The sequence below is a fragment of the Protopterus annectens genome, chromosome 1.part0 (genome assembly GCF_019279795.1).
Source record: "Protopterus annectens isolate FY-2018-M chromosome 1.part0, PAN1.0, whole genome shotgun sequence".
In the NCBI taxonomy this organism is placed as follows: Eukaryota; Metazoa; Chordata; order Ceratodontiformes; family Protopteridae; genus Protopterus; species Protopterus annectens.
Window position 1 is genome coordinate 1,390,990,883 of NC_056725.1, and position 17,637 is coordinate 1,391,008,519.

Consider the following 17,637-nt stretch of genomic DNA (forward strand, 5'->3'; position numbering starts at 1 on the left):
GTCCTATCAGGAACTTCCCTTGAACCACTTGGTTATGATTATGGAAAGTTGCCGTCGAGATCTGCATTGGTGGCTCCTCCGATCCAATCTCGACCAGGGGCGACCTTTTATCCTTCATTCCCCCGTTGCCACTGTGACCACGGACGCCTCCCAGGTAGGGTGGGGGGGTCATTATCTGGACAGGTCTGTCCAAGGCACATGGCAACCCCAGGAAGCGCATTTACACATCAATATCCTGGAAATGAGAGTGGTGCTACTGGTACTACAAGCTCTCCATCACGCTCTCCCGCAAGGTCTGATTGCTATCCTATCCGACAACATGTCGGTAGTTTGGTATATAAACAAGCAAGGCGGGACCAGGTCGTACCCACTGTGCAGAGAAGCCATGAGACTTTGGCACTGGGCGGTAGCTACCAACCGCTTCCTAATGGCAACGCACATCCCGGGGAAATCCAATGTGATTGCGGACAGACTAAGCAGGACTATCCTGTTACCCCACGAGTGGTCCCTCAACCAAAGAGTGGCTGCGAAAATCTTCGCCAAATGGGGTCTCCCTTGCTGCGATTTGTTTGCCAGCCCCCACAATGCAAAGTGCGGAGAGTTCTTCACTCTGACTCTCTCTCAGGGACAGATTTCCAGGGACGCTCTAACCCACATTTGGCCCCCCGGTCTCCTTTATGCCTTCCCTCCGGTTCCCCTCCTGCCGAGGGTGATACAGAAGGCAATTTACCTGGAGAGCGACATGATTTTGATTGCCCCGCACTGGCCTCGTCAGGTTTGGTTCCCCTTCCTTCGGAGGTATGCGGTGGAAGGTCCATGGTTTCTGGACCCGGTGCCACACTTGTTGACTCATCAGTCAGGACAGTCTCACCCATCTTCTCAGGTCCTTGAGGTTGGCTGCTTGGTTACTCCACTTCCATCCTTAGTCAGGGACAGTTCCCTCTCTCCGGAGGTTATCCACATTTTGTCCTCTTCTCACAAACCTTCCACTATCAAACTGTATTCCAGCAAATGGAAGAGGTTTGCCCTTTGGGCACAGCGACGAGGTATAGACCCTCTTACTGCCCCAGTACCGGAGGTCTTAAATTTCCTGGCCTCTCTTTTTCAGTTGGGCTCTTCAGTTTCCACGATTAAGGTTCAGCTAGCGGCCATCTCTAATTTTCATGTTTCTTTTGAACCTTCATTAATGGCAAACAAGCTTTGCAAGTCTTTCCTTAAAGGAGCGTGGCTCCTTAGGCCCCCGATATCTCATCCTGTGCCCCCTTGGGACCTAAATATGGTCCTGGCTGCCTTAACTGCCCGCCCCTTTGAACCAGCAGCTACCTGTGATATGAAATTCCTGTCTTGGAAGACCGCTTTTTTAGTGGCCATAACTTCGGCCAAGCGGGTTTCAGAGCTCCAGGCTCTTTGTTCTAATCCTCCTTATTTGATTTTTCACAAAGATAGAGTGTCCCTTAAATTAAATCCCTCTTTTTTACCAAAGGTAGCATCTTCTTTCTGCATTCAACAGTCCCTAGAGCTCCCTGTATTTTTTCCCAAATTCTCCAATAACGCAGAATATATCTTTCATCAGTTGGATGTCCATAGACAACTGCGTTTTTATTTGAACAGGACTACTCAGACGTGGAAGTCAAATCAACTGTTTGTGTCCTTTGCAAAAAACAGGATGGGTCAACCAGTGGCTAAAACCTCCATAGCCAAATGGATTAAAGATTGCATCTGTTTCATTTATTCGCAGGCTGACAAAGAGCTTCCCTTTCCAGTCAGGGCTTATTCTACCAGGGCAATGGCTACTTCTGTAGCATTCCACTCCAAATTATCAATAGATGATATTTGTGCTGCGGCTACCTGGACTTCTCCGCACACTTTCATTTCTCATTACAAAATAGATGTGGCTTCTCGAGGCAGGGCTTCCTTTGGTTCCACAGTTCTCAGGAGTGTTTTCCAATGAGCCACCCGGGATTTAGGTGCTAGGGACGCTGTCACATCAGTTATGAATGTAGGCGAGATAGGATCCCATTGCATCTTTTAGTTATGTACTTACCATAACTTCGGATGTATGGGATCCATCTAGCCTACATTCATTCGTACCCACCCTCCTTTCCCCCTTCCATTCGGATTTAGAAGAAATGTTGGTCCATTTGGAGATCTTCTCTTGAAGAACTTTAGTTGGTTGGAGTAACTGGTATTTTTTCTGTGTTTGCATGTAAGTGGGTTCAGGTGCCTAGGCAGCGAGACATTTCCCTGTGGTACATTTGACTGGGGACACATGGCTGAAGTAACATTCAGCTGCAGAGAAATATGGCTGTTTGCAGATTCCTTGTGGGCAAAGAGAAGAATATGTTGCCATGCCCACAACTTCAATAACCAAATGCACAGGGGGAAAAAAATGTCCATGGTCCCCAAGGCAACATGAGACAGCAAGAAATATAGCAGGCATCCGCAGCAGGCTGCCCAGAGGGCATGTCAGTGGCAGTAAGAATGCAGTGCACAATGGGCAGTGCCTTTATAAGTGATGTGCATGGACCACTATCCTCTTCACAGTGTCTAGGGAACATTACCTAAAATGCATACTGGAGCATAAATGTGACTACACTTGCATGCAGGATTTCCTCCATGCTGTAGCACACTTCTACATGTTGTAGTTACATAAGCATGTACTGTACACTGAGCGCAACACTCATTACTTCTTCTGCCACCATGCATTTGGATATTAAAGCTGTGAGCATGGCAGTGTGTGCCTCTCTTTGCCCACAAGGAATTTACAAACAGTCATATTTCTCTGCAGCTGAATGTCACTTCAGCCATGTGTCCCCAGTCAAATGTACCACAGGAAAATGTCTCACTGCCTAGGTGCCTGAACCCCATGTAAGTATGAAAGCGAACAAACAAGATCTGGGGAAGCAGGTGTGGTGCATCCTGGGATAGAGGGTAGCCCAGCCAATAAGAGACTTCGTTCTAGTATACTAGTTGGCCGAGTCGGAGCCGATGGATCGGCTCCGAACCCATCAGTTATGAATGTAGGCGAGATAGGATCCCATACATCCGAAGTTATGGTAAGTACATAACTAAAGGTTTTCTACAGTCATCATGGTCTCAAAATTAAGCTACACATTGGCTAACAGGCAACATTCCTGTAAGCTGTACTGAGTTGCAAGTTGCTGCCACTACTTGTTTAGAGGAATTCATTTTGCACCCAGATTGGCTTGGCTGCCTTTCTTTTTCACTGTTGTTTACCTGTAGGTCAGTTGCTGAAATCGTCATAATTCTAACAGCTCATTTCTGCTGCAAGACCAGTTCAAGTATCACCAACAGCTATTAATATCTTCATTTTTCTTTGTACTTAAACTAGTTATCGATAGTGTAACTGTATGTGGCTGCATCCAAATGTGTGGCAACAGAATTTTATAAATCCAAAAAGCAAATCACGATGTGACACCCAAGTCTGTGCTGCCTGGTTTTTTTCCTGCTGGCAGTTAACTGTTGAAGTAGGTGGGTTGTGATATTTGAGCCAGCTTGCTGTCATACTTTTGGAGGTGTCTGATTTTGTTGTTGTAGACTATACTCTATAATTTTTGTATTAGCTGTTCCTCTATCATTCTAATGTTGTTATATGGCATTTGTGTATGTGTTGATACTGTAATTGTGCACTGTACAAAACTGTAGTTGTGTATTACTCCCAGGTCTTGCTGTCTTTAATCTGTACTACTTTTCAATCCTCATATTGTTGCACTGAATTTGAGTAGTATATCAAATTCTAGCTATGTACTATATGATTAGACTGCATTGCATAATTTCTTCCCTTTAGGTTCAACTAGATATTGCATCTGTGTTGGAGCATATTCGTCTAACTCAGATGAAGATGCTCTAACTACTTGAATCTAAATGGATAGAATTATGCAGTAAAGTGTGTTAGAGCATCTAGGATACCGCCCTCTCAGTTGTACAGATGGTGGGTCAGCAGCACACAAACTCTGCCACAAGATCACATTAAACCAGTGTACACTGAGGTCGTCAAAAAAAACTTGAGAGAGTCACTAGTCCGCAGACTGCAAACCTTCTGATGCCACTAAATCTGTTGGTCCAAATAAAAACATCATAGCAGCTGATGACTCTATTGGGCATATTTGACTGTGCAGTCATTTGGTTTGGACAAAGGGAGATTGTTGCATTTCCAGTGCCAGGGATCAATGATGCTAAAAGAGCCCTAATGTCCCTGGCATGTGTTTTTTATTTGTTTCATGTGGAGTAAAGTGATAAGAAGGGTTGGGAGGATTGTGGGATGCAGACAAATATATTACCAATAGAAAAAAAGGAATATTACTGTTCCTCTGTCAGTTGGATGCCATGCCTGTCATTGGTAGATTTTGTGGTTCTGAAGGTCTGCCAAGACATAAATGGTGTTGGGTGTTAATCCCCTACCCAAATGAATCATTTTAGTAATAAAGTTGAAAAGCCTTTGTTACTGGTCTAGTAATTCTTAACCATCATTTAGAGAATGGTAAGTCTATATGCATGTTTTAACAATCCTTTTTGTCAGTGGTTTCAGCTGTGCTGCAGAAGATGTCATTTCCAGCTGTTTGCAGTTATGTTTTGTCTTTGGTTTTCTTTTCCTTTGAAAGAAATGCACATAAAAGGAGTGAGAGATAACTGGAAATCTCCGAGTAGAAAAGATGAGTTTATTTACTTTGGAGTGTAGTAGAGCAAGTATTGAGCAAAGTTTAAAAAATGAGAAAAGGATAGAATATTTTATATGCTTAAAATTTCTCACAGGTATTGAACAAAGTTTAAAAACTGAGAAAGGATGGAATTTTTTCATATGCTTAAAATTTCTCCTGTTTAACTGCTGTTTTCCTCCTTCACTTTTCTCCTTCTGCAGAGATGATGATAGACAAATCCTTCTGGAATGCCAGCAGAAAGGACTTTCTGAGAAAACATTTGAAGTTTTGTCTACAAAACTAAGTAAAACCCCTGAACAGGTAATTCTTGCTGTTTAACTGAAACAAGGACATCTGTATTGAAGTAGCTTAGTAGGAGGCTACCAAACATTTGTCTTGACTAGATTGGTATAGTACTGGCAGAGAATAGTTTTGAAGGTAGAAAAGATAGCCAAAGTTATGTTTGGACTTGCTAGTTGCTAGGCAGAAAACTAGTCACCTTTGTAATCAGCTTCCTTGCTCTGCTGTCAAACCTATGTAGTCTGTGTATCCTTACTCTATTGCATATTTGTGGGTGGCTTAATACATTTTTGAAAGTGAAAGGACATGTTTAGAGAGATGGAGCTGAAAACCAAGGCACAACTTGCCTGTGGAAGGTGATCCATTTCTGAAGCAGGTGAAATGGAGTCAGGGAGATGAGATTACCAAGATGTATTTTAAAGCTAAAAGGCATAGAACAATGTTGGAGGGATAGTAAGTAACCAACACAGGTAAGTGTATGAACAGATAATTAAAAAGATAAGATGCTTCCTTCTACAGACAGGAACCCTGAAGGAGCCAGTTGTCTGTATCCCACCATTTTTAACAGTTAGTGCCACATCACCACCACCAAATTAATTCCCCTGGATCATTGCTGAAGATGAGGTCATAGGAATTGTGGATAAGCTTCTGAAAACAGCCTCTTATGGAGTTTGGATGCTCTTTTAGGTTACCCTTTGTCAGATTTGATAAGAACAGTCCCTGTTGCGATAGGACCAGTCCATTTTTTCTGTTTGTAGGACGTGAAAATAAAATTGTCTTTTGGCTGAAACACATCTTCACCTTCACTACCTCCTCAAAATCGCCTACAAATAGGACATCTGTGGAAAATTAAACTGAAGAACAAAGTGTGCTTAGAATGTTTTGAAACCTAAAGCTGTCAGGTTATACTGTGAAGAATGTACACTTGATCTTTTTTCTAAAACCTTGAGCAGTGGCTTATAGATTATGTATCTTTCAGACCTAACGTCAGGGTCCTTGGATGCTAAATCTAAAGACTGGGCTCCTCGTCTCTGATGCACTGATTTGCAATGTTTTTTTGAAGTGGCACATGCTTGCTTGCATGCATGCGTGTACACACACACACACACACACACACACACACACACACACTGCACCACTGCGCGCAGGCACACACACACACACACACACACACACACACACATGCGCAGACACACACTCTGCACCACTGCACACAGTAATGCTAAATACCATACTAGGATATCACTCTTCGCACCTAAGTTTGAGTTCTTCATTCCTGAATGTTATCAGTGAAAACTACTCATATTTAAGCCTTGCAGCTGTAATGTCTGTGTTCTTATGGATGACAACGTTATGGTCAGATTCCATTGTGAGACACACTGATATCCCTCTCCTCAGACTGTATAAGGAGAACATCACAGTCAGCTGCTTATCAGAGGCAGGATCTGCCACATTAAATACATACTCAGGTCATTGGAACACAAGTACCAATATGACTTAGTCGTAGTCCATGTGGTTGTAAATGACTTGAGGCGTACTTCCCTAGACAATATGAAGAGAAACATCATGGAGCTGTTGGAGTGTGTGTCCCAGGCTGGTATGAGTCAGGCATTGAGCAACATTTTACCTTCTCCAAGGGTGATGCCACAATGCAGACAAAAGATGACTGACTTTAATAATTGACTTAGTTTCTGGTGTTATTCTAAGAGGGTGCAGTATTTGTCAGCATGGAAGGACATGGTCAACAGACCATGCTGCTTTGCCAGGGATGGTTTGCACCTCTCCCCTGAGGTTTTTCGAATATTAGCTAAAACATTGTCCTGTCCCATAGTGCCTTTTTTTAGGCAATGCCAGACTGAAAGTACTTCTGACGTAGCAAATCAAAACCAAGAAAATCTAAAGGTGTTGCTACGCAATGTTAGGAGTCTAAACAAAAAGACTCCACTCCCTAGAAGCTCTCTTCATCATAAGGAATGCTGATATATGTGTGGTCACTGAGACATGGTTTAAAGTTGTGGAGAGCACACCGAAAGTGCAAGGTTATAGTGCCTTCCACACATTTAGACCAACTACTGTACAGACAGGTACTAAAGGTGGACATGTCTTGATTTACCTCAAAAATAAATTTACTGCAAGGCTCATCAAAAAGGACAGTGCACTTGAACTTCTCCATGTTCAAATAACCATAGGCAAAATCCATTGCCACTTCCTTGCAAGCTATAGGAAACCCATACTGTGTATTTAAACTTATTGGAAATACTCACCATCCAACCCAGTACCATATTCATGGCTGACTTTAATTACCCCATTGTTAACTGGGAGTTGTATATGACACCTAAATTACAGGCACAGAGATTCCTGGATTTTGTAAACACAAATTCCCTGGACCAGATTGTCCGTACACCAAACTGGAGTGCAACCATACTGTATCTGGTCCTAAGGTCAGACCACAAAATGGTGTCCTTTGAAGTAAAAATAAAACCTGGAACCCCAGCTAACCCTGGAATATTCAGGAACAACTCTAAGGCTAACTTCCTGCTATTTAAGTGATAACCTGTCAAATTTCATACCCCATATACCATGAGAACACTGCTGCCCCCACAGAAATGTTCACAGAAACCCTACAAAAGCATGTTAAAAACTGCATAGAGGCATCTGTTCCCACCAAGAAGTAGTACAGAACTAACTCAAAAAACAAGCCACCTTGGTGGCATCATAACATCAGTAGGCTGTATAACAGAAGGAAGAAAGTCATAGAAAAAATTAGGAGGTGCAGCACCCACTAGGATAAAAGCACCCTCCTCAAACAACTCGGGGGACAAATAGTCTACCAAAGCCGACTTTGAGGTAAAGTTGGCATCTCAAGCCAAGGGCGACCACAAGGCATTCTTTAGCTTTGTCCTCAACCTCAAAGACAATATGCAGTTGTGTGTAGAGTTCATTGTTAATGGAACCACCTATACTGAGCCAGAAGATGTAGCAAACCTACTGGTTGACAAATTCATCTCTAACTTTACCCCCGTCTCCCCCTCAACCTTTCTTCAGGAAATGCCATCAAATATAACTCCCTAAGCTAAAGCCAAGAACACTGCACCAGTGGCGTCAGACAATATTCCAGGATGCCTTCTAAATAGCATGAAATATGACCTATCAGCCCGTCTGGAATTACTGTTCAGCTGTTGCCTCCAAATAGGCTTTGTGCCTAATGAATGGAGAACAACTACAGCCATTCTTCTGCACAAAGGTGGGCTATCTACAGACCCTGAAAACTGCAAACCCATAAGTCTCACTAGTCTTGTATGCAAAGCCATGGAAAGAATTATCATAGATATGATCAATAATAACATAGGAAACCTCAAGACACTGGACCCAACCCAATTTTTTTTTTGTCAAGGGCAGGTCATGCCTACTCAACCTGGTGGACTTCTTTGAGAAGGCCACAAAAGCAATGGGGGAGGGCAAAATGGTTCATACTGCCTATCTTGGCTAGCCAAGGCATTTGACACAAAGCCCTGCTCGAGTATTGTTGACAAACTCAAGAGGTTAGTTATAAACCCTTATGTCATTCAGTGGATAGCCAGTTGGCTCACAGACAACACCCAGCAAGTTAGAATTGGGGAGTCCACCTCTACAGAGAGGCCATTTACAAGCGGTGTCCATCAGGGATTGGTCCTGGGACCATTCCTTTTTGGCATTTACTTCTGTGAAGTCAAGGCCAATGTCATTGGCCTCTGGCTGACTAAATTTGCAGATGATTGTGAAGTAAGAGCTGTCATTGAATCCTTCACAGTCACAAATGTTCTCCAGGAAGGGCTGACACAGACAAACAACTGATGTCAGAGTCACGGACTAAACTAAATGCCAAGAAATGTATAATAGTATCCTATAGTCATCCACCCCTGGTAACTATCATATTGACAATACACCCCTAAAAGTTGACCCACTAATCAGGGACGTGGGGGGACACATAGACAGTAATCTAGCCTTTGACCATCACATGTCTATAGTAGAGAGGAAATCATTCTATTATGTGCAATTTAATAAACAAAGATATGGCATCTAGGTCCAAGAAAGTCATTATTCCACTGCACTCTTCATTCATCAGACCTGTCATTGAGCACAGTGCTTCCTTTAGTATGTACCTAACGAGGTATATAGCGTCCATAAAGTTTTTTCTCTAAAAGAATATAGGGCTTAAGTAATGGGTCTATATCAGAACATCGAAGTTTCAAAACTTCTAATGTTCTAAAATCGACCCCTATTCAGTGAAAGCTGAAAACATCGAACATACAGAACAGCGAATGTTTTCCTAGGGAAAAAAATTTGCTGTTCCAAAACACACACACACAACACAAGCACACCAAACAAACAGCAATCCACACACATACACCTGAAATCTTACACCTAACCCTACAGTAAACTATACACACACCACTAACTATCCACTTACCTTAACCCAAACTCTATTCCTAAGGTCTGTCACTATCGCGCACACACCTCACCCGCGCCCTAACCCTAACTCACCTACCCCGCCCTAACCCTCACGTCCACACAATCGCGCACTTACCTGACCCCCGCCCTAACCCTAACTCACCTAACCCTCACGTCCACACAATCGCACACATACCTAGCCCGTGCCCTAACCCTAACTCACCTAACCCTCACGTCCGCACAATCGCACACATACCTAACCCGCACCCTAACCCTAACTAACCTGGGTCTATATTATAACACTGAAGTTTTTAAACATTGAATGTTATAATATCGAACCCCAAACACCGAAATCTGAAAACATCGAACAGTCAGAATACCGAATTGTTTCCCTGGGAAAAAAATCGCTATTCTGAGAAACATACACACAACACAAGCACACACAAAAAACAGCAATCCACATACATACACTTAAATTCCTACACCTAAACCTTAACTAAACTTTACATACACTACTAGCTATCCACTTACCTTAACCCAACCCTAACCCTAAGGTCCGTCACTATCGCTCACCTCACCCGCGCCCTAACCTGCCCCCTAACCTACACACAACTGCACACTTACCTGACCCGCGCCCTAACCCTAACTCACCTAATCCGCCCCTTAACCCTAACCTACACACAGTCGCACACTTACCTGACCCGTGCTCTAACCCTAACTCACCTAACCCTCCCCCTAACTCTAACGTCCACACAACCGCACACTTACCTGACCTGCTCCGTAACCCTAACTCACCTAACCTGCTCCCTAACCTACACACAATCGCACACTTACCTGAACCCAACCCGTAATGTTCCAACATATCGAACGCTGAAAACAGCGATGCCAAAGCAACGGCCCACCGAATTCTTTCCCTGGGAAAGAATTTGGTGTCCTGCACCTTCGCTGTTTTCAATGTTCAACATTACGGGTTCGATATTATAACATTCAATGTTTAAAAACTTTGATGTTATAATATAGACCCAACTAACCTAACCCGCACTCAATCACACACTTACCTGAACCCTACCCGTAACTTTCCACCACAGCGCTGAAAATACCGAAGCAACAGAAACAGACAACCAAATTCTTTCCCTAGGAAAAAATGTGGTTTTCTGTTGCTTCAGTATTTTCAGCTTTCGCTGAATAGGGGTCGATATTAGAACATTCGAAGTTTTGAAACTTCGATGTTCTAATATAGACACTTAAGTAACATGTCCTGTGCAGACTACCTCAAGTCGCTATCCCTGTATTTTATCTCCTACAAGCTGTTGAAGGTAGGTCTGTGCCTGGCATGAAAGCCATTGTGAGACCCCTCTGATGGAATTCCTGCATATCAGGAAAACGAACAGCACCATAATTACCCATTTTTAAGACTTAAACCTTGCCTGTGATATAAATAGGACCTGCTGGAGAGACAGGTATGTATCTGAGAGACTGCCCCCTTCTCTGGAGCAGGCTTCCCATCCATGTGAAGCAGAGCTCCTCCCTAACCCAGTTTAGATATAACTTGGGCAGTTTGATGGGGAACAGGAAATTCATTCCTTGGTTGGCACCTTTGTCTATAATGGACACATGCAGCCTGTAAATGGTTCATCTCCCAGGCCCCTGCTTGTAAATTATGTTCATCGTGTTACACTGCTGCAGTCATTACACTTGGGTTATCCTGCTGTCAGGCGGTTCCCCAGTTGGCCTGAGTTCCAAAATCTTGGTCCGGCGTCGGTTGCTGTCGCCTCCTCTCTGACGTCAGTGCGACGGGGGTATATAAGATGCAGCCAACGCCATTTTCCTCAGTCTTTCTTGCCGCGCAGTGCTCGAAGCAAAAGCAGTTCGCAAGTGCTGGTCGGCCGTCTCCTAAGATTTTCATTCTGAATCCAGAACCGAAGTCTTCTACAAAGCTAAGTACCCCATTGGGGAAACTTTTTCTTGCCTCAGACTGATGTCAGTAAAAGTTAATAACTGTATTTCTTGTGGGAAACAAATACCTCATAAGGATTTCCATTCCTATTGTATCCCATGCCTAGGCCCAGACTACGACGTCACTGGTTGTCGGTTTTGTGCTAGGTTTTACAAGCACACTATTAAACGTCGGTTTGATTTTGCCCGACATTATTTTGGTAGAAAATTCAATTATACCATGCCGTCGGAACTTCCGACGACCGGAATACACAAAAAGTGCAAAGACAAGGATAGGCATCCGAGGCCCAAAACTGATTACGAAGCCTCTTCTAGGCGAGTCGCCGGTTCTCTGGTTTTCAGTGAGGCACCTTCGCAGCCCCTGACGACCACTTCTGTAGAACCACAGGCCGCCTCTGACACCCACGTGGAGATGGCTGGGCCTTCGGTTGCACAAGTTATTCAGCCTACCGAGACTAACCTTTCAGAGGGATCTGGAGTATCTGAGCAACCCTTAGCTTCAGAGGGTGACTTCAGACCCACTCAGTTAAGCATTAAACCCTCAACTAAGTCTAAGCCTCCTTTAAAATCTAAGAAACAAATACAGCATTCTCCAGGGCAGGCCTCCATGCCTATGAAACAAATCCTCAAAATGGCCGAAGACCTAATCACTCTGATCAGGGGGTCACATCCCCCTCCTAATAAAAGGCCTAGACAGGATGCAGACTATGACTCATCCGACCAGGTGTCTATCTCTTCTGATTCATCCTCAGACCTAGGATACTCTTTACCCCCTTATGAGGATTCCGATGCTGAGGAATCAATTCCATCAGCCTCACCACCTGAGGACTACTCCTTTGGGGAAACCCTACATACCATGAGGGAGCATTTCCACTGGGAAGGCCAGGATTATTCAGAATCCAAGAAAAGGCTCAGAGACTTCCTTTTATTACCTCAACACAGACCCCTTGCTATTTCGCCAGTGTTAGACATTGTGGATGATGTGTATACTGAATCCAGCTTAAATCCTGATTCCTTACCTCCAGCCCCTGTTAAACCTGACAGATACTACAGAGTCCGTGACTCGCATAAATTTCTGTATAAAAGCCTTGTAGCTGACCCTGAAACTATTTCTCAGGGACCCAAGGGAGTTAAGGCCTCATCAGCCAAGAATCCAGTTCCCTCTGACAGAGATTCCAGAGCATTAGACAGATGGGGAAAGAAAGTATATACGTCTGCAACTGTAGCTATGAGAGCCTTAAATTGCCAGTTTCACATGCTAAAATATCAGCAATTTTTATTGTCTCAGTTAAAACAAAAAATGCTTCCAGAATCAGATTCTCCTAATTTCAAACAAATGCAGGATTTATTGCATGCACCTGAACAATTGGGAAAGCACCCTTTGCAATGTGGTTTTGATTCTCTAGAGGCCTGCTGCAGAGCTGTAGTTACAGGCTCTGTCATTAGAAGACATGCTTGGTTAAAAGAACATACGTTACCAGATCATGTTAATGTAAAATTATTGGATGCACCTCTGCAGCAGGATGTGTTATTTGGAGTTAAGGCAGAAGAGGTATTAAAGAAAATGGAGGATAAGGCAAAATATATGCAAACGGTGAAGGATTTCTTACAGGTTCAGTCTCCTAGATTTAGCAGAAACTGGCCAACTAAGAATTGGTCCTTTCCAATTACAGACAGACCTCAAAGGGGAAGATACAGACGTCCAAGAGGTAGAGGTCAAACACAAGGTCCTTACAGGCCTTGTCAATGGGTTATATCAGGCCAGAAAGAAGGGGAAGACGAGCCCCAATCATATAAAAAGCAGCTCCAATGACTTCCCACTACAGCTGCCAAACACATCCCTCTTGGCAGCCCCCTTGGGAGGAAAACTGGCACTCTTCTACCACAATTGGCAAATGATCACCAAAGACAAATGGGTTCTCAACATTGTATTTCAAGGTTACAGGTTCCACTTTCATACTCTGCTAAGGTTAAAAGGAATGCCAAATCTGCCTTTGTATCTACCTCTCCAGCCAGCACTGGTACCCAATCTTAAGGAGCTTATCACAAGAAAACCCTGGATTTTGCCTCAAATCCCACATCTGCTGACTCAGCACAACAATCAAATACTACACAGCCAGCTAAAGACCTTAAACCTAGCTGCATGGAAGATTCCTTAGTCAAGCAAGCAATGCCTGTCTCCAAGGCTGTCATGGATGTCATTCTGGAGGCCAGAAGGCCTAGTACCAGGAAAGCCTATTCGGATAAATGGAAGAGATTCTGTGCCTGGAACCAAACTCACAGCCTTGACCCTCTTGTCCCAAACATTCCTCAGATACTACAGTACTTAACTGAGATGCTGGACAAAGGCCTCTCCTTCTCATCCATCAAGATCCACGCCTCTGCCATCTGCTCATTACAACACCGATCCACCAATTTTCTCTAATCCTCTGTTAAAACAGTACCTCAGAGGGGCTAAAAACATAAGACCACCCCGTAGAGCACCTACTCCAACTTGGGACCTCAACTTTGTTTTGGAAAAACTAACTTTACCTCCTTTTGAGCCAGCTAACACAGCAGAATTAAAATATATCTCTTGGAAAACTGCTCTGCTCCTGGCAATAACATCAGCACGAAGTGTTTCAGAATTACAATCACTAATGGCAGTGGAACCTTTCCTAATTTTCCACCAGGACAGGGTGTCTTTAAGAACTAACCCTACGTTTATGCCAAAGGTGGTATCCAGTGTGGCTCTAAACCAAACTATTCACCTGCCAACTTTTTATCCTAAACCACAGAATAAAGGGGAGAGACTACTGCACTCTTTGGACATTCACAGCCAGTTACGCTTCTACTTGGACAAAACCAAAGCTTTCAGAAAATCTGAGCAATTATTGGTAGCATATGCTGCAGGAGCACAGGGAAAAGCCATTTCAAAACAGACTATCTCAAAATGGATAGGACATTGTATACGTTTCTGCTACACATACCATGGAAAACCTGTACCTAGCAGCATTAGATCTCACTCCACCAGGGCAACAGCCACTTCAACTGCCTACCTCAGGGGAGTACCTACCAAGGATATTTTGGAAGCAGCAACTTGGAGTTCTGTGCATACCTTCACCAAGCATTACCATCTGCCTCTATACTCTAAATCCAGAGCTGGCTTTACCACTGCAGTGCTGCAGGGCCTTATAGCCAGCCCTAATGCCTTATAGAACCAGCCACCCTACCTCAGCTTTGGGATTCTACCCAAGTGTAATGACTGCAGTAGTGTAACACGATGAACATAGTACAGTTTTGTACCTACCATAAATGTAGATGTTCAAGTGTATACACTGCTGCAGTCCAGGTTACCCTCCCTCCTTCCCCTCTTACTGGCTGGTACGTACCTATGTCTTCTACCCTTACTACCTGTGGGGAGTATTTGCTGGTAGCTGTAAGTTGTTTTTTGCTTTTCTTATGTATGTTTTATTAGCAATTGGAATTGCCTACCTATTTAGAGGCACCTGACATCTGGGGCAAGAAAAACTGAAGAAAATGGCATCGGCTGCATCTTATATACCCCTGTCGCACTGACGTCAGAGAGGAGGCGACAGCAACCGACGCCGGACCAAGACTTTGGAACTTGGGCTGACTGGGGAACCGCCTGACGGCAGGATAACCCAAGTGTAATAACTGCAGCAGTGTATACACTCGAACATCTACATTTACGGTAGGTACAAAACTGTACTTTTCATCTCCCAAGCCCCTGCTTGTAAATGTTTAATCTCCCAAGTCCCTGCTTACACTTATCAAGGGTACCAGAACTTGTCAGAGATTTGGGATGCATGGCTAGGCTTAAAAAGGTCCTTGAAGTCATAAGCCTAGTAAATACCTACAAACCTGTGACAAGTAATGACAAGACGCAGACTGGAATTATTTTTATCTGCCGGAGAGAGGAGCTTGTATGACTAGAAGCACTGTTAATATCAACATTTCAGCTCACACATTCACAAACATGGGAGGGAGAAACCCCTGGCTTTCCCTACTGCTAGGGTGATGGTGGAGATCCAAGGTTCCTTGTATGTGATTTGCATGAGAATCCCATGCAGAGTTGCGGGTCTCTGCCATAACAGTTTCAGCAACACAAAGAAATAGAATATAGCCTTCAGTCAGGCCCTCCTTAGAAGTGAAGTCCATTTCTGAAATTTCCCAGTGGTCTGCATTTGTTGTGAGCTCATTCAGCCCAGAGTACCCGTATTTCTGCTTTTGGCCATATGTGCTAGCAGATGACAAGGGGTCCTGGAGTAAATGTACTCTGGCTGTAGCTTTGGGGCTGTATCCCAGACTTGTAAGTATTTTCCAATCCCCTCTGGACATGGAAATCACAGTTGTAGCTGGCTTGAACTTGGGAAGCAGTCCCTGGAGTCACCAGAGTGTTGATCAGTTGTGTTGAGGACCAAGAACTTTGCTTACCCAGTATTGCCCCCAAGTCCAGCAGGCCCCATCAATAGTCCATGTTGAAATGAGCTTGTAGGGGTTTTTTACACCAGTGCTTGCTGTTAAGGACATAGACGTTAGTGAAATTTATGAAAGCTGGTGGAACTTGGCAATAACGGGTGTGGGAATGCATCACTGGCACATGACCCTGTAGCCAGCAGAAGGCACAGTGCAGGCCTTTCATGTTCCTGCACAACCATGATCAGCCATGCGCACTGGTGCCAGATCTATGTTGTCATATGTCTGTTGCTTCCACATGAATTAACAGTGTATAACTTTGTCCCTCATAGAGATGGTGAGTGTGAGGAATCCCCCCCCCACACACACACAGACAAATGCGATCATGTGAGGAGTCTGAAGATCCAATTATTTTGTCACCCTACAACTCCCCACTGATTGCAGTGTCTTTGCAGAGACCCAAATACTTGAGAGAAGTCTTCAGTGGTGTGATCTGTGGCCACACTCCTTTCCTTCTCCCCAGGAATTGTCTTAAGTGTCTGTGAAGAAGGATGAGGAGTTTTGTGTTATACCTGCTATGCCACAGATGCCATTAAGGCACCTGCAAGTACCTGGACTATGATCCTGAAGATGCCAAGAATGTGTGAATGCTGTATATTCTCCATCTTCGTGGCCAGAGACCCCAGGCAGATCTGTGCTGTCTCTTTATTCTAAGTACCAGAAACTAAATTATTTTGCTATGTTGCCAACAGACAAGGAATCTAAAGCTTTGAACAAGATTAGTAAGAAAGTTTTTTTTCTTTGGACATGATTAGTAAGAGAGTCTACTCCTGTGCCATCTTAGTTTTTGGAGCTGTTGACTGTTCATCTCAGTCGTTCAGACTCCAGTACTCCCTGGTGGATTAGACACTGAAAGGTCTTTCATCCCTTCATTAGTACAGGTTGTAGGAGGACATGGTTTAAGAGTCTGTGACTGTTAGAGAGGGTTTCCATGTGCCCCCCCTGCACTTTTTGACTGCAGTGATGTTTTGGTTGGAGTTGTAGGCTGGTGTGCGTCTGCATGGGATGTGTTGACTGAAGCTGCCCTCCCTTTAGGAGCTCTGAGAGTCCATCCTGGATATCTCTTCAAGGGAGGAATTTTCATTCAACCAGCTTTCTCAGAATATGTTGAGTAATTTGTTAGGGATGAAGCATGTTATTTCCACTGTGGAAGACTTCTGATGGCCCCTTTCAGCACCATCTGCCTCTTCTTCGAGATCTAGGCATCTCCAGAAGAGTAATTAACAGCTTTCTTACAGAGTAAGAAAAACACTCAAGAAGCACACAGTTTTGCATCCTTCACTGCAGACGAAGGTGCTCAGAATGATAATCATTCAGGTTAGCAGTAACCATCGTGACTGCTGTCTGTGGCAGGCCGTGGCAGTACAGTTCTTCAGCTTTGCCATGGCTTGTAATGCTGTCACAAAGACCAGCGGGTTTGAGACATGGTCATTGATGGCCAAGTCTTAGAACACGTAGCTTTATTTATTGTTTTACTTACTCATTTTTTAATTTTTAATTCTTTTTATATCTATTTATTGATTGGGTAAGCTCACTGGACAAACTGTCCCTTTTGAAGGAAATCCTAGGAGCACTGTCTAGTTAAGTAACTTTCTTAGAGTCACATAGTAGGCAAATGAAGGTGGAGAGAATCAAGCCCTGTACATTTGGTGCAGGAAGCAGCTCCTTAACAGTTCTGAGCTTTAGTCCTCTGAGATGTCAAAAGACAGTCAGAGGGCTTCTTCACTAAGATACCATATTGTCCCTACAGAACTATTTAGAAAGAGGCCACAGAAACTGATCCCCCCTTATAACAAGACAATAGGTTCAGCAG

The 17,637-nt window shown here is 43.8% G+C and overlaps 1 protein-coding gene across 1 annotated transcript in view; it reads left to right on the forward strand.

Annotated features, from left to right (window-relative positions):
- CASP8AP2 (caspase 8 associated protein 2) overlaps nucleotides 1-17,637 on the forward strand; it is a 402,406-nt gene that overhangs the window by 239,561 nt on the left and 145,208 nt on the right. The window contains exon 3 of the mRNA XM_044071899.1: nucleotides 4,880-4,979. Coding sequence (XP_043927834.1) covers nucleotides 4,880-4,979 — 100 coding nt within the window. The remainder of the gene's footprint in view (nucleotides 1-4,879; nucleotides 4,980-17,637) is intronic.